The following is a 23750-nucleotide window of genomic DNA, read 5'->3' on the forward strand; positions in this document are numbered from 1 at the left end:
ACTAAAAAGAAAGAAAACATGAAAAAGCAGCAGGCTGTGCAGAAAGGCAAGACAAGACAAGACAACCTAACGTTTAAAATTAATATCATGAGTTTTAATAGCCTGAGGAATGAAAGATAAAGGATAGCGGGCTTTTGGTAACAGAAGGCTGCCTGAGCCTACCACTGTGTGCGGTATTACTCGTCTCACAAGCTGGACATGGAGCTGCAATGACTACTGTTATTCCAAATTAAGGGACTCCAGCTTGCTACATACAGGCAGTGGTAAACACAGTCCACCTCCTCCTGTACCTCACCAACTTCACCCGCACGCCCTACTTCTAATACATTTATTAGACGGGTATGGTTTGTTTCAGTATCTTTTATCTTTTTTTGCATTCGCTCCTCAGCCTTGGTGAATCGGTCAAACATACAGTGGCGTCGTCAGCCATTGCCATGGAAATGGGGGAGAAGGGGGCGCAGCAAAATGAGAGCAATATGCGAGTCTGTGGGGGAACACAATGAGGATAATGCAATCTATGGCCAGATGCCTCAATAGGAACTTGGAGCACGAAGTCATGTCGACCGTGTGGGGTCCAGGGGCCGCAATATAGAGGTCCTGGTGGGGGCCTCCAGAAGCTTTACGATTTCCATCGTTTGAACTTATATTAGCTTCAAATCAGCAGAATTTGAGAGGAATTCAGACGTACCGTAAGTAGATTATAGCAGAAGCCAGAGTTGTGTATCTTCCTTCCTACGTTTTTTTTTTTATTTTTTTATTTTTTTTTGACAGGATATAGGATTCATTGAGAGGGCGCCATGGGGGCACCGATCACAGGGCCATACGGCTCTGACCGAACATAAGTTGAGGCCTTCACTAAACATGTCGGGAGAATTTCGATTTATATCTTCCACCTTTGAAATCCCGGCAGTGCACGTGCGTACACTCGTCGGTAAAAGTGCGGAGTGCCGTTCGGATGCCGACCGCACTGTCGAAACTTAGTTATACACTATGTGACACGTACAGTACTGAATGTTAACAAGTCAGGTTAAAAATGGTGTAAGTTAGCAGTGTGGCAGCAATGGATCGAGGCTACCCATATACTATGACTGTCATTGGTCACCCTCGCAAACTGAAAATGAATTAAATTGATCTTTTTTTAGACATTGATCCACTTTCTAATTCGATTATTGTCCAAAACCATTTGTAACTGACAATGGCATGCGACATTGGGGTGGGGGAAACCCCACTCCCACCGTCAGTCGGTGGAAAATAGTTCAGTCTGGGGATTTTCTTTTCTTTCAACAGGGAAGTAATTAAACCACGGGTACGTGTCCCCACCCCCTCCTTTTCAACCTCACACTGCGTATTCATTCGAACAACCTCGCTTTTAGAACTACTTATATAGATCTAAATTATAGAATAAATATGCCTCAGAATGAACCATTTGACTCTGCTAAAAAAATCTAACGGAGGACCCCTTCATATGCATGGGCGGACAATACCACAAAATAAATACAAACGTGAAATCCAAAAATGTAATACATTTTTACGAGTACGACATGTACCGATGCCCGATCGATGTGATTTTCGAATTTGTGTGGTGTGTATATAACTGGTATAACACAAACATGGGCCCGATAACTCATTCTACGCAGCCTTACGTAACACGAGCAAACGTACGTCATGTTCCTATTGTACGCCAGTTGGGACAATTGTCTATATAAACTGTACTGTCATGCTCGCCTTCATGTGGCATACTCCCTTTAGAGTCGATATCCATCCGCCCGATTGTTCAGGAAAAGTGCCAAAAAGCAGCAGGAGAACAACTTTTTTTGACCTGTTATCAATTAGGATCTGTTTTTTGGGGGCTTGCATGTTGAAGAGCATGAATGGAAGTACATGTGGTGCAAAAATTAGGTCAATTGTGACCATTTTAGACCCTTTATAGGCCCCCAGGATCAGTTGCGGATCGTTCATACAGTCAGGTGGCGGATGCCCCCCCCCCCCTGACGGATTCAAATGGACTGCTGGCGCCCTTTTCAGCTTTTTACCAATTTTTACTCATTCGCGATTATTGACTTTTTTTATTACGTTCTCATCTACCTATTGACATTTGTCTGATTATCTGTGCAAATTAGCAAGGCCCGGAAAGGGTCAATTCCGGCGATCTAGGGAGTAACTTTACTCAAAAAAATTCTGTACGCTCCGCGCCAACCTATGGTGGCGCTTCGCTTAGATAGTGTCGGAAACGCCCCCACATACCCTTCTCGCCCCCCCCCCGACCAATACCCCTAGCTCCGCCACTGCCTAGGAGCAGCGTACGAAAATTGTTTACTATTGAGTGAAGAGGTTATTTACAAGTGGCGAAAACTTCAGACTCTGATAGCAAAAAATCTGCGCCGTCATGGTACGGAAAATTGATGGTGCCAAATTGCCAGCTATCCGGTGATGGGTAGCGTTTAGTTATGAGAACTTTTATATCTAGACTCAAAGACGACATTACTTTTGTGATTTAGTGTGTAAGTCAATGGGGCTTTTAATGGGCGTATATGCTACCTTCAGAGCACCCGTAGCATCATTATTAGCATTATGAATATCATGTCTTTATCAGATCAAGTTTAGTCACTGTTTGTACTGTCAATACGAGTGCTTTGAAGCATGATATGGGCGGACAGTTTATAGAGGTACTAGCATTAGGAAATTGTTCCAACTGGCGCGCTGCGTGTGATAGTGAATATGTTACATAAGACATAATACGGCGGCATCTAAGGTGAGAACAGAATCAGAGCCATATAGTTTAGTCGGTTTTTAAATAACGCCCTCACTTTTAGTATTTGTCAATTGATTTAACTTCTAATGCTTTTTTTCCATTTGTACGATTCGTTTGCTTTCATTGGTAAAGGGTGGGTAAAGAGGTTGGTTCTGCATGGGAGAATTTTGGATAGTATTTATTGTTTAATTCTTCGTTCATAACTTGCTATTGAGTTAAGATTGTCGAAATTGATTTCGAGTTTTACTGACGTTCGTTCTTGATTGGACAGTTTGTTGATTCAGCAAATGTATTTCATGTTTTTGATGATTTCTCGTTTTTTATCATATATTGCCGTAATTATATAAAAAAAATCAAGCAATAGCTTCAAAACTACTCATTATATCCTTATCAATATGAACTACAAACTTAATGTGTATGTCCACATAAGTTAATACTAGAAACATAAGGCTATCTTTAAAGATAAAATTCTTGAGAGTCCAAGTGAAACTTTGCGACACAGGTCCATATTACTGGAAGAACATTGCATATCATGGTTATTCAAATACGATCAAAACTTTTGTCTGCAGTGTTACATTAAATATTCACATTTGAAATGTTACAAGGAATCACTCACCCGTTTGGCTTTTTAGTCAGTTTCATGTATTATTGATCACATTTTACTACTTGAGAATTAAGAGTCGTTCAATGAGGGATAAATAACCAACTTCGAAAGGGTTTTTTTCCTGCTTCTTTCGTAATGTTTTATCATTTCGATGAAATTCAATGTAAACGAGGATATCTAAGTTAAAGTGTCATCTAATTTTGAGTAACACTCGTTTGCTACATGTAGTTAGTCAAACGAAAAAATCTTTAAATGTAGACCGCTTTGTTGAGGTTTTATTCAAAATTTGCAATATTTGTTGGCCTTTACACGGCGAGTGGATACGCACCCAACAGTCTAATAAGATGCGTTCAAATATACCAGTAACTTTAATCATTCCATCTCGTAATTTCACTATACTGGAGAATTAAACAAGAGACATGACGTGTTCTTCTTGTGTGGCATCACTTCAGGAGGGCGAAGAGGGTTCAAGCTGTTGGGGAGGGGAGGGGAGGGGAGGGGAGGGGAGGGGAAGGGATAGTGGGGGAGGGGGAAGGGGAGGGCAGAAACTTCATGGCAGTTGGGTAAGCTTAATTTTTTATAAAGGGAATTTAGGGAATTATGAACAAGGGTATACATTTGATGTTGATTTCTTTTTCAAAGTTAGGGGAGAATGTTGTCATGTGACCCAGTCCACCGTGACGGGACTGTCTCCCTGAATCAAAGCTTACTGTGTTTGTTATAATTAAGTGTGTCAATTTCATCAATATTTTACGTCATGTTCAGTATAACATGCTACACCTATACCTGACGGTACTACAAAATGTCACTTATTGGAGAATTTTTCTTTCTATGGTATAGTATTTGGCAAACATTATTAGATATACAATTACCATTTTTAAAAATGCTAATTCATTGAAAGTTCCACTTCTTAATTAAATTACTATTACTGGAACCCAATTATATTTTTAGATTTACCAAACTGTATTTTTAGATAAGAAACTTCCCCGCAGAACTTTCGAGAAGAAAAACACAGACAAAGTTCCCTCAGGTTTCCATTACGTCCAATTTTAAGTACAAACTCACAATACTAATTTTCATTTAACTATAATACACTTGATTTTTTTTCTCGAAGATATGAAGTGAATTAAGTCATTGTTATCCACTTTGGTCAATTTAGTTGTTGGTTCCCATTTTGTTGTCGATAAAATCATGAAAATGTACACTTTCAAAAACATAATTTGTGACTCTAGTTGCAATTATCTGTGCAAATGACTATCTATCTAGTACGCGTGGGCATGGACCACTGATCTCTACACTAACATTAGTGTGCAGATCAGTGGCACGGACACTGACATTGTGCATACCATTCAATCACGGATAAATATGTATTATTAAAGTAGATAAACGGTACAGTGTGGAAGTACATGAGTACTTCCTAGAACATGGCGCGCTTATCACATAACTGATTTCTACGGCTGAATCAAACGGCTCAAGAAAAAATAAGTTATTATGGAGTTATTGAGACATTTTCCAATAAAGCGTTTGCAAGAAATATAATCTTGCTTGTACTTAAGGTGAAACTTGACTCTCAACTTTGTGCAACACAGTGCAAACCAAGGGCGTAGGAACCGGGGGGGGGGGGGCGCCATCCCCCAGTGAAAAATATGGAGGGGCGGAAGTATCATTCCGCCCTCCCTCCCCCCCCCCCCGCTTCGCAAGTCAGAAAACCCCTTTTTCATTTCCAAATGAGAAAAAAATCTCATTTGGAGCCTCAAATTGCATCTAAGGCCAGGTGAAAATGCAAAATTATATACAAAATGGAGTGGGTCGGTTGAAATGTGCTATATTGCACCAAATTGTATCTGAGGCCACCTGGAAATGCAAAAAGAATTCCAAAGGGGAGGGGACACCCCCTCCCCTTAGACCCCTCCCCAGGCCGGCCATCAGTCTTCAGCCCCCCCCCCCCACTCAAAAGTACCTTCCTACGCCACTGGTGCAAACTGTAATCGCTAATTTTTTTGGGGCAATAGTGAACGATAATTATGCAAAATGTCGACCTGACAATTAATGAGTGCAGCGAAAGGGCGCTCTCTCTAGTAGTATGGCTCATTGGTGAGCAGGCATATATGCGTTTACAAATAACGTTGACTTCATTCACGTTCAACCTTCTGTACCTTGGTACAACGATTAAATAATTTCTGGTAATATAATAGGTCCCTTTTCTTCGCTTACTGGAAGATATAATAAAATTCATGAAGACCATGGAGACAAATCAAGAGTAAGTTTCAGCAAACATGAACTAATTATGAAACACTTCACTCAGAACAGAAACATAGGCTTATTATAACTTAGGCCTAATGCGTTGCTTATGATAGGCTAAGTTAGGTAATGGAATGTTTCCAATACTTTACAATTATTAACATCACCACATGACTGAGTCAGTTCCAGAAATGGTGACTTTACGGATCAGCGTATCCGTAAATCGGTCATCAACAACATTGGTCAGTTGGTACCGACTGAGTGTTACTTTTATACTAAGTTATGCTCAATGTATGGTATAATACATTAATTTCGCATGTTCCCTATATACGCGTACTGTGTTATACTTCTAGGTATATGTAGCCTATAGCCTACTGTACCTAGGGCCATGCGCTCAGTCTGATACTGTGATGATAGACACTGTAGTTATTGTGTTCGCAAATTTAACGAAAATGACAAAAAATTATACAGTATAAAACACTAAACAAAGTGGCCTAACTTTAGAATCCGTACCATATGAATGGGAAAGCTTACTTCGAATCGGCAGAATAAGGTTAGGGGTTAGAAAGTAGGGTTAAAGAGTAGGGTTAGGGGTTAGGAATTAGGGTTAGGAAGTAGGGAATATGGTTAGGGGTTATAGAGTAGGGTAAGGAAGTAGAGAATAGGGTTAGGGGTTAGGAAGTAGGGTCGATTGGTACGGATTCTTAATTAGTACCAACAAAGTTACTCATGCATAGCAAGCCGCAATTATGCCAGTAGTCTCAACACTGAGGATAGAATCTATTCTGAGAAAAAGGTGGGGTTTTCCCTTCAGGCTTCTTCTGCTTGATACTGTACACACACACACCACCAGTTGGCTGGTTATCACGCACAGGCTGGTACTAGACTGACTTAGTCCTAAGCTAAGTATAAAGTAGACATATGCAGTAGGCTTAGCAACGTGATGACAATCAATATGATACACTGACAATTTGTCATCTGGAATTATGATGGATGTACTTCAAATTAGCCTCGTGGATGAAGGTACACGGAGTTATGCAAAGAAAATCAACTCCATTTGTTCCCAACATTGGCATAGTATGTTGTACAAATTACAAATCAAAAGTGGTGTAAGAAGAGAATGAGGAGACTAGCAAAAAAGAAGAAAGATGAGGGCCAGGTCCAAGTAGAGAGTCTCCTTTGCTCTACTATCATTTAGATAGTATGTTGAACAAATCACAGGGTAAGTTTAGCTGGACACTGAAGAAAGTGAAGTTGTTCAGGTATTTAGACTACTCCTTTCTCTCTTCAGAGGAATGTTTCTCACAATCAATGAACATATAGTCATCCACATGTGAAAGAACGAATTACATCAGACATGCATAGTTGCATACATCCCCTCTCTCTCTGTACACGTCCCTTTATAGAGCAAAATCATTGCAGAACTCTGTTAACTCTTTGCAAACTTGAACCATTATCTTAAAAGTTTTGATTCAGTAGAAACCATCAAGTAAAGCAAATACCTTGAAATCATAAAGAGAAAGAGTCCATACCCACATACTACAATTGTTTTCCAACATGCATTACAGTTTGTCAGCAAAATGACATGGCAGATGGGCTTGTTTGTGGAGAAAGTTTGTACAAAATCATGTTTTGATGCAGACGAAAAGCGAAAACGTGACCAGCAATTTTAACTTCCTATTTTCATGAGAATTTACGATCAGTGTCTACGTAGGTTTAAACTTAAATATGTGGATATGCTGAAAACTGCATGAGTTAAACTGCTGCATAGGGCTTAAAATGCATAAAGTTTGATTAGTGTATCCTATAATTTCTTTGTTTGTACTAGTATATTACAGGCGTAGAATTTTTACATTGTAGCTGCTTGCTAGAAGCATGAAAATGCTTAAAATATCCTCTTGGTAAAATCAAATTCCTACTGGCAGTTTCCTGATTTACAGCACGCATCAGTAACTCTGTTACTGTATAAACATATATGGTACCAACTGGATAATATTTGCTGATAATAAACAGTAATACAGTGTCTTAATGTCCCCTGGTAAAACATGCAAAAGTGTCTTTGCTTCCTACTGGTATTTAGCCAGTAAATAGTCTGAATTTTGAAATCTGTATACAATTAGAAGTTTTATACTGGAATTAATAGTAACTGAATAATGTTACATATATGAGAATTCCCAGTTAAAGCATTGCTCCGTTTGTAAACCTCCAACCATGAGACTAATTTATCAGTGAATTCAGTGCTAATTACAGTATGTCAGTAATTTTATGGCTGTAGTTGAAATATTAATAAAGACTTTTAAATTCTTCTGTTTAGCGTGGCAGATGCAAAAAAGAATGAAGGGAATGAATATTACAAGCAGAAAAACTACCACAAAGCGATTGATCTCTACAGTGAGGCTATTGGTAAGTGTAATCACTTAGAAATATATGATTTTGTATGCTTCTTTGATACATCTAACTTGTAACAGATATAGCTTATGAGAGCCTACACAAGCAATTGATCTCTACAGTGAGGCTATTGGTAAGAATAGCATCAGGAGACAACAGATTCAATATAAAGGCATCTGTATGATGAACTTAAAGCCTGGCTGTTTTCTTCTTTGTATGTGCCCAAGTTTAATTTTTGCTGAATAGAGCTGTTGTACCCAACAAATGCAAACTACCATGTCAAATGCTGTAGTGTCCTTTTGAGTTGCTGCTGATGCCCTTTCCAATAAATAGACTTGCTACATCTGATCAGTGTGAGGAGGAGCCTCTTGGATCTAAGTTGATCAGATCTATTAATTATTGAAATTCTTTTTTGAAATGTTTGTCAATGGGAATGGCAAATAGTGATAACAAGGATAAAGTGCACTACTGCATTACTTAGAAGCTGTCACTGCATCAATTTGTGCAGGGTTAACTCATGGCTTATTTACATTCAGACAGAGACTTCATTCCTTAGTAGTCATAATACATTACTGGATTAAAAAATGGTCGATGGAATAAATTAATTAATTAAACACCTCTTCGTCTCATGGAACTAATTCGAGCTTTGGTTAAAGAAGTTTTCCGCCAAATTTGGCTTTCAGTATGATGTATAATGGCAAGAATGTACACATACTGTACTATAAAGAATGAAACAGTTTTCATCCCCCCACCCCCCCCCCCCCCCACACACACAAATCCCTTTTCCAGAACACTTTAATTTTAGGGATAGCATTGGTTTAATATCAGAACATCTCAGCTTTGAATGTCTCAATCCATTTTCTTTGACACCTAAATGGCAGTTTTTATTCTTTTGCTTTATGTACCTAAACCATAAATTAAACCTTGTTATCCTCAGAAATGTGTGTAGATTGTGCCAGCTATTACCTGAACAGAGCTGCCGCTGGCATGATGATAGGACGGTACACAGAGGCATTGCAGGATTCAAAGAAAGCTGTCCAACTGGATGGTTCTTCATCAAAGGTAGATCAACAGGCTGAGTCATGTTGATTAATGTTAAATTCTAAATTGTCTTTAATTTTATTCATGCTATGAACTTTTAAAAAAGAAATTTGCCAAACTTTTTGCAAAAATGTTCCTCCTAGTGATTGTGTGGTTATTAACTACAAAATGGTACTGAGAAAAAGATTCTTAAGACTGTCAAGATCAAATACATAATTGGGCTTTAAGGAGATAGATATACCAGTGGTAGTGAGACCTATGTGAAAGAAAAAATAGTCTTCATTCACATTTGAGTTGAGAGCCTTATCTCAATATTCCTTTTCCTAACTCAAGATACATTGTATGAATGCAAACTATTTTTACCACATAAGTACTTCCTAACTACAAGAGGTGTATCATATAAGGTGGCCTATGATGTCATCATGTCAGATGTGCTTCAAAAGCTTTTCTTAAATATTATTATATTGATTTTGATTTGTCCTTGACATGTGATACATTTGGAATATTTGATTTGTTGTTGATGTTCTCTTTGTTTCGAGTTTCATCTTTAAGTTACTTTTTGTTAACGTATAATACCCCTCAGTGGAAAATGCTTTGTACATTATAAAGAAAAACAAACTTTTCAGCTCAATTGCCATGATGACATCACATACTCTGATGTTGTCTGAGGCATTCATAAAATTTCACTGTGATATAATTTTGTGAAACAATGAACGAGAGTTATGGGAATATCTCTTTTATTTTGCTATTCGTAATACTGTATTCTGCTGTGTAAATGATCTTCTTATATTCACCAAACACACTCAAGCTGACACTGCTCATTCTGTTTTTCTTCACCTACAGGCCCATTTACGAGAAGCCAAGTGTCATATGGCCCTCGGTTCTGTTGAACAAGCCACAAAGTCTTTAGATAAATTGAAGGAAATAGACTCAACCAACTCCCAGTACATAGCAGAGGTTTGTATGCAACCAATATAATTTTCTAAGTTTCAGGATTTCTTAAAACTTTTGGTTACCTGGATAGTTGGTTTTGACATAGTGTTGAAGGTTGGTTTAACAGCAAATCAACAATGGAAAAACCAAAATGAAAAATTATCAACCAAAAGTTACTCAAGATGTGACATTATTGTTCTGACTTACTACAACAAATGAACTAATCATTTGCCTGTATCTGGTCATGAGTGAGATTGAAGCTGCATTTTGAGTTTTTAACGTACAGTATTATCATTCTAAGTCTTAAATAATATTCGCATATATGTCTGGATACACCTAAATCTAACTAGGCGGTCTGTATGGTTACATTCATTCTAACATTCGTACATTTTAATTTCAAACACAGAAAATTTTGTGTCCCACACAAGTTTTCTTATTTACAAACCTTTTCTTTCATGATTTTAAATTGGTAGATTAAAGTAACAGATTCCATTTTAAGGTAACTAATGTTAATTCCCTTAATTGTCAAATATTGAACTACAAATCAGGCTGAGATTGAGTAATATTTTCTATTGTTTTTACCAAACCTACCACTACATGATATATTTAGCTCTCAATACATCTATACAGTGGCTATAGCTCAAATGATAACCTGGTCTTGTTTTCAAACTTTTTATCTTTCCTAACTTTTTATCTCTGAAGTAGTAATCTATGTGTTTTTTTCTCTTGTTACAGCAAAGAAATCTTCGTATGCTAGAAATGCACCAGATGGCAGCTGAGAAAGCCTTTGCAAAGGGCGATTTCAGGAAGGTATGATATCTAGGGATAGAAGGGTCAGCACTTTCCCTACTAAGAAGTAAAATTTTTATACACAGTGCATATTATGTTGTCCTAGGTTATTCTTATTGAATGCATATATTCAGTTATGTATCATGCTTAAGGGAAGAGTATATTGTCAGTGAAACTGCAAGGTGTCTTAACAATTTTGCTTTTTCAGAAGGAAAGCTCCTTTTTGGCCTTGAGCTAGAATTGACCTTTATAGAAATATTACATGAAGGACCTTTGAGCATGTTTGTTAAGTCATTCCTGGAAAAATTCCTTTATGTGTGATGCAGCCTCTAGCTTTAAAGAACATATAGAAGCAAAATAAAAGACAAAATTGAAAGAATCTTATGATGACTGTTAGCAATCATTGCAGTTTTAGAAATGAGTCAAGCTATCATCTCCCAATCCTCATCAGATCTCTCCAAAAGGGATTCCTTAGAAATCATATTGATACATATTTCGTTCCTTGATATTTCTCAAATGGTATGTGTGGTCCAACAATATCTATATATTTATAATGTAGGATGTTACTGAGTACTTGTGCTATCAATGAACCTATTGTACTTCAGGCGCCCTCAAAGGGTTATATCTGGTTCATCACCAAGATATTTCTTCATTTTGTGTCACACTGCACAAGCCTCAAAAATTCCTGTTTCATCAGTACAAGTTGCACAAAAAGCTAAACGCTACTCCCTACTAAAATCCTTTCGTTTCTTGCTTTTTCAGGTTACTTATGATTTAAGTCGTGCATTAGAAATAGCGCCAGCGTGTACGAAGTTTAAGGTATTGAAAGCAGAGTCATACCTAAAACTGAAGAAGTTCCAGGATGCACAAGAATGTGTTAAGTAAGTACACATCAAACATTGCTTCTGGAATAGTGTTGATAAATATGTTGGAAGCTATACAAATTAAAAGTTTGTGCATAAAAATGCAATCATGTCATGTGGTGTATCGTTGTAATTTATTATCAACTTATCAACTTCAGAGCATTTATTACTTGATACAAGAACTTTTTTATTCTGTGGTTTCATTAAAAACTAAAAAATCATAATTGTTTCATGTCTAGTGTTTTGTTTACCAGGTTTTTCAGAAAGATAATTCTTTGTACAAAATATGCTTCTTTACATTTTGAAGAGAAATGAACACTGTTAAAGAATCCCCAAAAGTCACCATTTGTTTTCGATGGAGTTTGACAGTTGATAATAAAAGTGATAGATACTGATGTGAAAATCTAAAACAATAAAGGCAAATAATATCTCTCTTCTTTTTTTTTATGTAGTGGGATACTAATGAAAGAGGCTTTAAATAGTGATGCCCTTTTCGTCCGTGGATTAAGCCTTTACTACCAGGATAATATAGAAAAAGCTCAACAACATTTCCAACAAGTGCTCAGGTTAAATCCAGACAATTCCAAGGCAAGGGTTGCCTTTAAGGTGAGTTTTGTCCAGAATATATAGATTTTTTGTTATTGTACATATTAAACATTTTTACCCACAAATTCCAAGTTTGGTGCACCCACATCTTTTCCTGCATATATCCTGCATAAAAAAGGTTGACAAACCTACATATTTATACTAGCAAACATCAAATTTAACAAATGTACTTGTACCTGTAGGATATCTTGTCAATATACTGTTGACTGGAATTTACAGTATGTATGGACTGAAATGCTTCATTTCTGTAATGTTTACTACAGCACTTGGTTAGAGTAAAAATGTCACATCTTCTGCCCTTAGCATTGCATGCTATAGTGCAGTATACACATGACGTGGTATTTACTATCCACTGCATTTGACCTAAACATATTGATTGGGGATGGCAAACTAATTTCATCAAATTTTAATCTTAAGGACTATATCAGCATCAAAAAGGAACAGAACATCATCAAGAATTGACTAGGTAGAAGAATAGACATGGAACGTTTCAGCCTTTTACTGTCTGACCAAACAAAACAAAAAATGAAGAAAATAGTCAATAGGAATTGTTTTAAATGTTTTTCATAGCTCTGGCAGGATTACACCAAACCTTGCAGGGATTCTGTAATGGGTAACTGCTACAGGTAATGTTTCCTCTCTAAGAATTGGGTATTAAAATGCTGCATGTTTTGGTACCATTTCATCCTCCTGTTTAGCATTTTAAGCCCAACAATGTTTTCTTCAATGGTCTTTTGGCCCAGTGAGGTAAAATAGCAGGTATGAACTAATTATTTAAACCTTCATTAACAGTTTCAGATGTTCACCCAAACTCCTTTTCATGCTATTTACCCCTACCAAGGGAACTCAACAACCACATTGTGTCCAGGAGACAGTTATGTCACCAGCCAGCTTGTTTGAAGTCTTCACTTTTCTTCAAAACTATTGTGAAAATGAGAATACACTATTTGGCCGTGGGTATTTACCCCCCCCCCCCCCCTCCCGTACCATACCCTTTGAGAAGCAAGCTCCTTAAGAAATTCTTTCTCATTCTCAACAGAAATGCAAAGTAATGAAACAGAAGAAGGATCAAGGTAATGATGCTTTCAAGAAAGGAAGGTACCAAGAGGCATGTGATCTCTACACAGAAGCTCTAGAAATTGATGAGCATAATGTGCTAACCAATGCCAAGCTGTACTGTAACAGAGCAAATGTTAGGTCAAAGGTAAGCATCAAACTTTGAAGCTGAATCAGCCTGAATGCTCCTGTGAGATTGATGATCTAACTTCTTTCTTGTGAAAATATACTTATATAATGCATTGATAACAAAATATAACATGACTGTTACAGAGCAAATGTTAGGTCAAAGGTAAGCATCAAACTTTGAAGCTGAATGCTCCTGTGAGATTGATGATCTAACTTCTTTCTAGTGCAAATATACTTATATTATGCATTGATAACAAAATATAACATAACTGTTACAGAGCAAATGTTAGGTCAAAGGTAAGCATCAAACTTTGAAGCTGAATGTTTCTGTGAGATTGATGATCTAACTTCTTTCTTGTGAAAATATACTTATATAATGCATTGATAACAAAATATAACATAACTGTTACAGAGCAAATGTTAGGTCAAAGGTAAGCATCAAACTTTGAAGCTGAATGTTTCTGTGAGATTGATGATCTAACTTCTTTCTTGTGAAAATATACTTATATAATGCATTGATAACAAAATAAAATATAACTGTTACAGAGCAAATGTTAGGTCAAAGGTAAGCATCAAACTTTGAAGCTGAATGCTCCTGTGAGATTGATGATCTAACTTCTTTCTTGTGAAAATATACTTATATAATGCATTGATAACAAAATAAAATATAACTGCCATCAAGCCTAGGGTTTCACAACTTTATCTCCACTTGCTTAAGAAATGCCAGTGCATAAAACATCTACTGGCTAGAATCAAATTCCCACTTGCATATCCCTTTATAAGTTAATACAAAGCAACTTTAATTTGCACAGGCAGCAGAATGGGATGGGTGTTTTGCAGAAGTAAAGTGCACTTCAGTTAGATGGATGATGGTCATAAAACAATGATCAGAATAGAAGTTCTTCTTAATGTTTTCACCTTAAAGGCTTTATTATTATTTTATTTTGTAAATAGCTCCATGTAAAACAGAAAGCATGCCAGTGGTTATGTATCTTTATTTTAACTATTTAGTGTTTTTGACATTTGGATAAAAGTGTCTCTGCTCAGCCAGGATAAATGTGTCATGTCAAAAGAACTACTTCCAGCTCATTAGTTTATCTCGTCAAGTCTTCAGAGTTTAACGATACCATACTATGAAGCTCTAAATTATCGGTTTAAAGAGGAGGCTTGTCAAATTACAAAACTCTGATGACAGACCAAGTAAAATCTTTCAAAAAAATATGAACAGCCCTTATATTTGGCACAAACTAAACTTCACATCATCACCTTGGCAAAGTTGACAAAATCTACTTGATAAATAAACAAAAAAACAAGTCTTGATAAAAAAAAATTCATACATAAGTGTCACAAAGGTTGAAATATCAGATAAGTGGAACTGCTCTACCAAACAGCAACTAATGAAGTAGAATGCTGCTACCATGGTATCTTTAACAGTCCTATATATAGAATTTGATTGACCAACCATAAAAATGTCTTTTTAGTTACATTTAAAGAAGAAAAAATATGGTTTCTGTCACATTGGAGCAGTTTCAAAAATATCTGAAGCAAAAGATCAAAGAAAAGAGATATCAAAGGAACCAAAGATTCAAAGTTCACAATCGGAATATAATCAAATTGTCAGATTTTTGTAAATATTATAAATGTAAACACTTTCCTGGAGAAGGTGGGGGAAGGGGGGTGGAGACAACAATAACCTACCCGTGAAGGCTGTTATTTATGATTTACCTGTTGCAGACAAAGGTACCTCTTGGGAACAATTTAGTTTCTTCTTCTTAAAGATATTATAAATGTATACATGCCCCCCTCACTTCCTGAAACAAAAGCAATGCAATCATTGTCATATGTCTCAAATTGTTGATATTTAGAATGGGGAACAAACATCTGCAAAAAACGTTCAATTAATCTATCTGGAATAGATTGAAAGAAGGTCTTTAAAGTTTCTAATGTTACTCTCTCTCTCTATGCTTTAGGGGGGGCATATGTGACTTACAAGAGCTGTTTTAACCACCTGCGATCCTATCTGGTGTTAATGAGATCTGCCATGTTCATTTCAATGCTTGGCTGAATCTGATGTAGGCTATGGAAGTTCATGCTTAACCTTTTTTTCTTTACACAGCTTGGAAAATTAGAAGATGCTATTTCTGACTGTTCAAGTGCAATAAAACTAGATGGAAAGTACCAAAAAGCTTATATGAGAAGAGCAAAATGGTAAATTTGTTTAAAAAACTTGCTTAAAACACCTTTTTATTTACTATATATTTATTTGTTAATTTATGACTTAAATATTAAATTCTACAAGAGAAGTAGCTATGACAGAACCTGTTTATAAGGTATACCTTTGGAAGGCTGTGTTTTAAGGAATATTGTTTTGCTGTCGATAAAGGTCCTACCAGAGTCGGACTATTTTGTTAACTCTTACGTTGGAACTAAAACTGTGTACTGAATGTACTGGAAGGAGTACTTTATGATATCTGATTTGCAAACATATACTTGTAACAGGTGAAATAATAGTTCCTTTCTAAAATATGAATAGGCACATTTATTTGTATATAAATGTTTGTATTTTTCTATAGTTACATGGACACAGAACAATATGAGGATGCAGTTAGAGATTACCAAAAAATATTCCAGATGGACAAAACAAGAGGTATTTCACTCTACACCATCTTACTTCCCTGTTGCCTTCTCTCCACCCCTCTTCCCATGTCACCTCCTCTTCACCCCCCTCTTCCCCTGTCACCTCCTCTCCACCCCTTCTTCCCCTGTCACTTCTTCATCCCCTCTTCCCCTGTCACCACCTCTCCATCCCTCCTCGTCACCTCCTCTCAACCCCAAGAACCCATGAAATGTTTTCATTCTGGTTTTTGTTTAATGGTCAGTAATTAACAATGACACTTAACTGGTATTTGTTTTATGGAGTAAAACGTTGCTACATTTCTTTCCGTTATGATTTCCTTACCACGTTCTTTACTTTGTGTATTTGTTTGTCATGTCTGTTTTCAATAGAAAACAGAAAGTTACTACAAAATGCAGAACTGGAACTGAAAAAGAGCAAGCGGAAAGATTACTACAAAATTTTATCGGTGTCTAAGGAAGCCCCAGATGACGAAATCAAGAAGGCCTACAGGAAACATGCCTTGTTACATCACCCTGGTAAGCGTGTTATCAGTCAAATAATGTTGCACGTGTAGTCAAAAACATTCAAAGACCATTGTCAAGTACTATTTAACTATAATCAAGTTGTTTAACAAATTTGTCATAAATTTGAAATAAACTTGGAAATATAAAAATTAAACTACAAGGTCAAAGTGCTCCCCTGTAATTCAAAGAATAGGGGAGAGGTTAGTATATGCAAGTAGGAGACAGTCCATCTCCTCTTAATCTTGGAGTAATTTAGATTCAATTTACTGAGCAATGATTGTAGAATACATTTGAAATAGTACTCTTGAAGTCTCAAGTTGTCAATTGCAGGAAAGGAAGCCAAAGAATGGCTTCTTAGCGAGTTCCTGCTTGCAGGAGGATCTAAATACATACTACAAACATACTTGTTTCAGTAATGTGTATTTATTCGATTCTAACCCAACAAAACACATTTCAAGTTTCCTCTGGTTTTGTTAACAGACCGACACTCGAATAAAAGTCCTGAAGAAAAGAAAGCAGAGGAGGTAAAATTCAAGGAGGTAGGAGAAGCTTATAGCGTTCTCTCAGATCGGGAGAAGCGAAGAAGATATGACAGTGGTCAGGACTTGGAAGATATGCAAGGTGAGAGAATTAATCCTTTAGTGATTATAACAAATAAAAAATTAATTAAGAGCAATAACAGAATAACAGCTAGATGTCAGGATAAGAGATGGACACATAAATTGACAGATTGGACACCAAGGGGTTATGTTAGAGGCAGAGGTAGGCAGAGTAGGAGATGGATGGATGACAAGAGAGAATATGGTGGGGTCACATGGAAGAGAACAGCTCAGGACAGAGTTATATGGAAAATTGGTGAAGAGGCCTTCCTTCTGCAGTGAAGCGAAATAGGCTAGATAAGAAGATAAGAACAGTTTAAGAAATTGAGTAAAATATCTCTATTTTATGGCTTTTTTTATGTTGTGTTTTAAATGTTGTAGCATTCTGACCAAGACATGGCATATTTAACATGTACTTGGATGTTTGTAATTTTGACATTTCCATACCATAAAAAACCATCACATTTAAAGTAGAATTAGCAGGTGCGACTTGAACATTCATCATATATGTTCTTTTTGGAACATTTATGATATTATTTCGAAGAGTAACATTATTATGAAATTTGTAACTATCAAATCTTTAATTGTATTGTAAAAGAGATATTTATGTACATTTCCATTTGTTGTCTGAGTGGAGTTAATTGTATAATGCTGGAGTGTGTACATACATCTGTGTATCCATGATGTACTTGTGTTGTACATATTCATGCTTTGTGTACTGTTTAGTTTGACGCACTATAGGATGAGAAATCACTAAGCCTGTTGTATATCTTGTTCTCATGCCCAGAGGTGTAATCAATGCTATGATGATACATGACACTATCATCTTATACTTTTTGACTCTCCAGGTGGCATGGACCCCAACGACATATTCCAATCTTTCTTTGGCGGGCCAAGTGGCATGCATTTCAATTTCGGTGGTGGCCCTGGAAGAGGTGGCTATGATCCCTTTGGCGGTTCTGGATTTTCCTTCCAGTTTGGTTGAAGAGTTTGAAAAGAAACAAATAAAACAGTACTTGCCAGTTTTCTTTACAAGACCCTTTAAAATGTATGAAACTGCTCGTTCCTTTCGGCATAAAATTTGATCTTTGATAACTTAAAACCATAGTTTTATTCTGACTTGACGATAATAGGAAATAATGAAAATGTTTGATGGTTGTTGTAATTTAACAAGGACTGGTGAATGAAGTATTCAGTGATTTTTAAAAAAACTATGTTTTACTTGACAGAAGAGAAGACAGGATGTGCCACCATTTTGTTTTTTTTTGGTTGACAATTGATTCATCAAAGTTACAGACTGAAAAAAGTGAATCTCTTGTCAATAAGATCTGTAAAAAGTGGTGGCATTCTCAAGGTTTAACACTTCATATGATCTTTTCATTGGATTTTATATTCATTTGAAGGTTACAGAATTCTCACTATTGTTCAATTATGGAGTACCCAAGGGGTGGGGCCGGGGGGCGGGTGGGAGGGGGATGTTTGGCAGAGGTTTGTTTATGGTAGCATCAAAATCCCATTCTTTCTTGAATGCTGTTGTTTGCAATCGATATCCCACCAGATTCAATCAACTTACTAGTGCAATGTTCCATAAAAATGCTATGAAGTCATTTCTCTAGTTCAAAATGGTCCATTTTGCCAATAGCAGACTGTAACAGTGTATGCCAGTTACAGATTTGCCCTTATTCACCTCGTTTCTTATTTTGCAAACAAGGCTAACCCGTAGCTTCATCTGTTAAACATTCTTTCCTAGGTGTTGTCCTAGGTGTTGTCCTAGGTGTTGTCCTATGTGTTGATCCAATGATTGTTCTATGTGTTGATGATTCATCTTATGTTTGACATCATTTCAAACTACACTCTTCTCCTCGTGTCTATTTAGCTGATAACAAAACTCTCTTTGGGGACAATTTGCTGCTAAATAGCAACTTTCTGAGTTGATTTTGATCAATTTTTCGTTCTTACAATTATTGAAATTCCATAACATTGTAGTTCATTATCAGATTGAATAGTTCTCATTTTCATTTCAAGTAATGCAATAATTAATTTTTTAGATTTTCGAAGTTTGCTTTTATATGTGAATCAGTCTAAGGTGTCAAAAAAAAAGGGTCAAAACGTAAAGAAGTAAAATAAAATCATTAATTACTTTGAACATGAACCTTCACTTTGGTGACAAAGTCTAGGAGGGTGTCATAATCTGTCTTACCTCCATGCTTTGACTTATTACAATCTTATCTTGACTCTTACTCTGCAATCTGGGTTAACTTTCCTACCAAAATTCAAAAAGATGCTTTTAAGTTGCAAAAGCTGCTAATAACTGTTTACAAACAATTTAAGATAACTTCTCTCTCAGTTTTCGCTTTTATTGGATCTCTTTCTCGTACTCCTCACTTGCACTTCTTTGTCATGTCTTCCTAATCTAAATATTTAAAGCTTGACAAACATTTTCTTTCTTTCGATTTAACAATTAAAGGGGAAAGTACTTCCCTCGTTCCTCCTGTCACCCTTGTCCTCAAAATAATTCTTTAAAGAACCGTTCTAGTTTTGCTTGGATTATCACAAAGTCAAAATACATTTGTAAGGCATGATGTAACATCATTTGACATGAGTGGTCATGCTCATAGTTGAAAGCATTTTTATAGCTGAACATAAACACCCATCGTATCGTAAGTTTATTATTTATCTCAATTAACGTTTACTCCAAAGTATCGATTACCCTTGAATCAAAATAAGATCACAGTTCACTGTTTTTAAATTTAAAACTAAGTAGAATGAATCGTAAACTGTTATGATGCCTTTTTATTTTTTCTTCATGTGTTTGTTAGAGCCTTATAGCCTGTGATTACAGTGTGCAGAGAATGTACAGATTTGCAGTGGTGGAGTGTGGCACACACCTTATGGTGCTACTTGTGAGGATTTTGTATAAGATGGAAACAGAAAAGGAGTTTAACATAAAGCTTATAACCTAAAAACTCATATGCATTGTTTTAATTGTGTGATTGAGAAGGCTTTCATAGAGGTGGATGGTAAGAATGGGTGTGGTGAGATCAATTCTAGATCATAGGTGTAGTCATGATTGTGAAGCTTCAATTTACATGCTTGAGGCCCAGGTGCCTCTTTGAGGCAAATAATCCCATGACAGATGTATGTATTGGGAGTTGGGAATATGATATATATATATTTATAAACCTGTCAATTCTGAGAGATGACTTGAGTAGATAAACTGTTTTTGATGCATTTATGGGTTTATAGGCTAGTATGAGTTGGAAGTGTCTGTAGTGGTATTCAAAGTAATTTGACATAAATTGTGGTTTATTCCCAGCAAAATAAATAAAAATATACAGAGTTCTTGTCAGCTGATAGGGAGATATTTTCCTTTTTTCCTTAACATAACATGCACATATCAGCATTAGCCTATATAAGTACTTACTATAAGTACTTACATGGTAGTCTAAGTGGTTGCTTTCAAACTTTCCTTTTATTTGTTTCCTTTCCATTCTACACTTGTCTGCAACAAATGCAAGTCGATATTTTTACTTTTTGAAATTCCCTAATATTTTACAAAGGCAATGAAATTTTCCACCTAGATCGAAAATAAACCAGGTTATAACTTGTAATGTCTTTGTTCAGTTTCAAAAGAGTAGGATGGATAAACATACAAGTTGCACTTTTGATATTGTTACAGTTCCCATGGTAGCAGTTTCATTAAATTTGGTACCATATCTATCTATCTCTATATGTATAGTAAATACGATGAACTTCAAACTCCTGAGTTCCATTGTTTACCAGTAAGTATCATATGGTATAAACTTTAGGGTAATCAAAAGGTGGCCTGGGGCCACATTTGGCCCACAAGTTTCAACCTGGTCCACAAAACAAAATGTTAAAATAAATCTGCCACAGTGTTGCACTTATTGGGTAGGCTATGTGGGTACTAAAGGCCTTAGGCTTGAGCACCTTAATAGCCTACCCTGCATATTGTTAATTATAGTAAAGAGCTTGGTTCTCTGGCAATTGGCTTGAACCAATTTTCTTCTCTAGCCTCTCATATTCATAATAGAAACTGTATAATAGAGGGGTGAGAAGTATCATGTAAATATTGCCATATTACATAAATTTCCAGATAATTTATGTGACCTTTCTTTTAAGGTTTAGTACAATGTGTACTATTTTACTTACTGTTTCAATACCTTTTTTCAAATTAATGATATTTCTATTTATCTTGCAAACAAGAAAAGACAAGTCAGTAATGGATGATTTTGAGGCATCACTAGTTGATGCTTTTTTTCATTATGATTTGCACCAATACCAATTTGTTATGTTTTTTGCCATTTGAATGTTCCTTAGTGAAGTTCTGTTCAAATTCTTGGTGCTGAGGGGATCCTACTCACTCTGCTGTTAGTGGCTAGAATGCCATGTGAGGGCCTGGCACATATACACTAACACATGTGCTCACACAATACAGAACTGATAAAACTTCAATGCCAATAAATTCATATGTCACTCGGTTAAGTCTACAATAGTGAATGAACTGAAATTCTGAATACTTATATAAAACATCAAATTTTACAATTGTCAAAAGGTAAGACAAATGTAAAATTTAAATGTAGAAATGGAATTTACTGTTTGATGATACAAAGTTTATACGTGGTCTGTATCCTCAAAAAGTTGCATGCATTGTTACTTCTTACAAATTTGGTTCAATTGAAACTGATAAAAAGTAACATTTGAGAAACAGCATGGGAATTTGGTGATCTTGAACTCCTCTGCCATTGTAAATGTTCTGGTATATGAGAAAATGAATGTAGATTTGATATCTGCAAGAAATTCAGTCATATTGTTTTTATGTCATGTCATGATTACATCCGATCATGTAATCATATTATATTTTGAAATAAGTTGTGAATATAGGCAAGAAATTAGAAAGATTTTTAAGGAGAATTAATGTATTGATAATAAGCAGCTGGTTGCATTTATAATGTGAATGATTCCTGCCATGCAAGTACATAGGCACAATATGATATAACTGGTTGCCATGACTGGCACATCGATACCGTGCTTTGGGAAGTTCTTTTTTCCTTTTTCCTTTTCTCTCCTTTCAAACCAAAGATCAACATTGCGTCTAGGTCAACAAAAAATTCATTTGCATAGACTTTTGCATATTTGCATGACATTCATACTTGCATTCGTCTATATTTGCATATTCATAAGCTGACTGAAAGTCCACCTTATCACAGTGAGGCATAATTTAATGGTTTTATCTGAAGGGAAATGCATTTTGCATGAACAAAAAAACAGATTTCTTTGGTATGTATATATCCTTCACACAAATTTCCTATGGATGTTTGCGAGCTAAGGTGTGAATAATTAGGACCTGTTCCATCCAGGGTAATTAACAGTCATGTTTGGCTGCAAGAATTATTTCATCTTGTTTGAACAAAACAATGTTCTGGTCATTTGAGTATTTAACCACAAGTTAATCTGAAGGAGATGGCTCTAGGTTTGTATTATTTCAATATTGAAATGCAACTGGCTGCTTTAATTTATGATATTTGTATACGTTAACAAGTAAAGAAGCAAACTTGGTGCATATTTTACAATAAAATATGAATATACATGACCCGGTATCTTTTCTCTCCCATCTTTTAAAATTGTGCGTTACTATTGTTATTCAATTTTGTTTTTCATATCCACTGCGGATACATTTGTTAACTTATGAAATATTGTAAAGAGTGCATCATTCTTTTGATATTGTCTCTGTAGCTGAGGACCTCAGGGAAGATAAGCTCTGGCTTAACGAGTCACCCTCAATAAAATAAAGTTTAAATAAAATAAAATGAATGTATCATTACTGAGTTTCTCAAAAGTGGTACTAGTAGAGATGTTGTAGAGATAACGGGGATTTTTGTCAAATTCACCATACCATGCGTATTATTATCCAGCTATCCTGATCACGGAATGACATTGTACTCTCTACATGCTAAAACCTTGTATTAGACTTGGATATATGTAATACTAATATTAACAATGATAAAATAAGATCATAATTTTTCACATTGTCTTAGTTTTTAATGTTTTCTCATTTAACTTTTGATTCGACGTAACAGCGACTGAGGCATATTGATGCAGTATATTTCCCAACAGTTGTTCTCATGGCATGGGAGGTTAGTTTATGGCAAAATTATCGTATCCTTACACAATGAACAAATATCATTAGGCAAATATGGCTATACAGGTAACAACGTTTAAACCCCATTATGCATTTAATCTCGACGTTCTAAACAATCTTCTTTTCAGTACTATTGTATAGTTCATAATCACACAATTACGACGATTTCAGTTTTGGCCAAAATTTTGGCAAAGTCGCATAAATCGAACTAATGAAAAATTGAAAACAAAGATATCCCGGGTTTGTTTTTAATGTTTTGGTTGCGATGAAAACATTAATCGGAAACTCTGGGGTAAAGAATATCCACAACGTGATTTTATAGCAAAATAATATTTGCAGAGGTTTGGATTAATGAGTACCATGTGAAAATACACAAGGGTATACTCACAGATGGATTCTTGAGGGGTTTAGGTTTATGGAAGTACTGCGTTTGTGTAAATATCGT

General features: G+C 35.9%; 1 protein-coding gene across 2 annotated transcripts; it reads left to right on the forward strand.

The window, feature by feature from the left end:
• The first annotated feature begins 5412 nt into the window (after positions 1-5412).
• On the forward strand, positions 5413-22756 carry LOC139964644 (dnaJ homolog subfamily C member 7-like). Of its 2 annotated transcripts, XM_071966410.1 has the most exons (13): positions 5413-5616; positions 7912-8000; positions 8923-9047; positions 9870-9983; positions 10695-10769; positions 11511-11629; positions 12064-12217; positions 13257-13421; positions 15519-15610; positions 15976-16049; positions 16409-16555; positions 17024-17164; positions 17991-22756. In XM_071966410.1, the coding sequence occupies exons 1-13, from the start codon at positions 5591-5593 to the stop codon at positions 18125-18127; spliced, it is 1458 nt and encodes a 485-aa protein (XP_071822511.1). In that variant the 5' UTR covers positions 5413-5590; the 3' UTR covers positions 18128-22756. The 2 variants fall into 2 exon arrangements, with proteins under 2 accessions (XP_071822511.1, XP_071822512.1); XM_071966411.1 differs by lacking the exons at positions 5413-5616; positions 7912-8000 and adding an exon at positions 8095-8118.
• The last annotated feature ends 994 nt before the right edge of the window (positions 22757-23750 follow it).

The sequence above is a fragment of the Apostichopus japonicus genome, chromosome 23 (genome assembly GCF_037975245.1).
Source record: "Apostichopus japonicus isolate 1M-3 chromosome 23, ASM3797524v1, whole genome shotgun sequence".
NCBI classification, from domain to species: Eukaryota; Metazoa; Echinodermata; class Holothuroidea; order Aspidochirotida; family Stichopodidae; genus Apostichopus; species Apostichopus japonicus.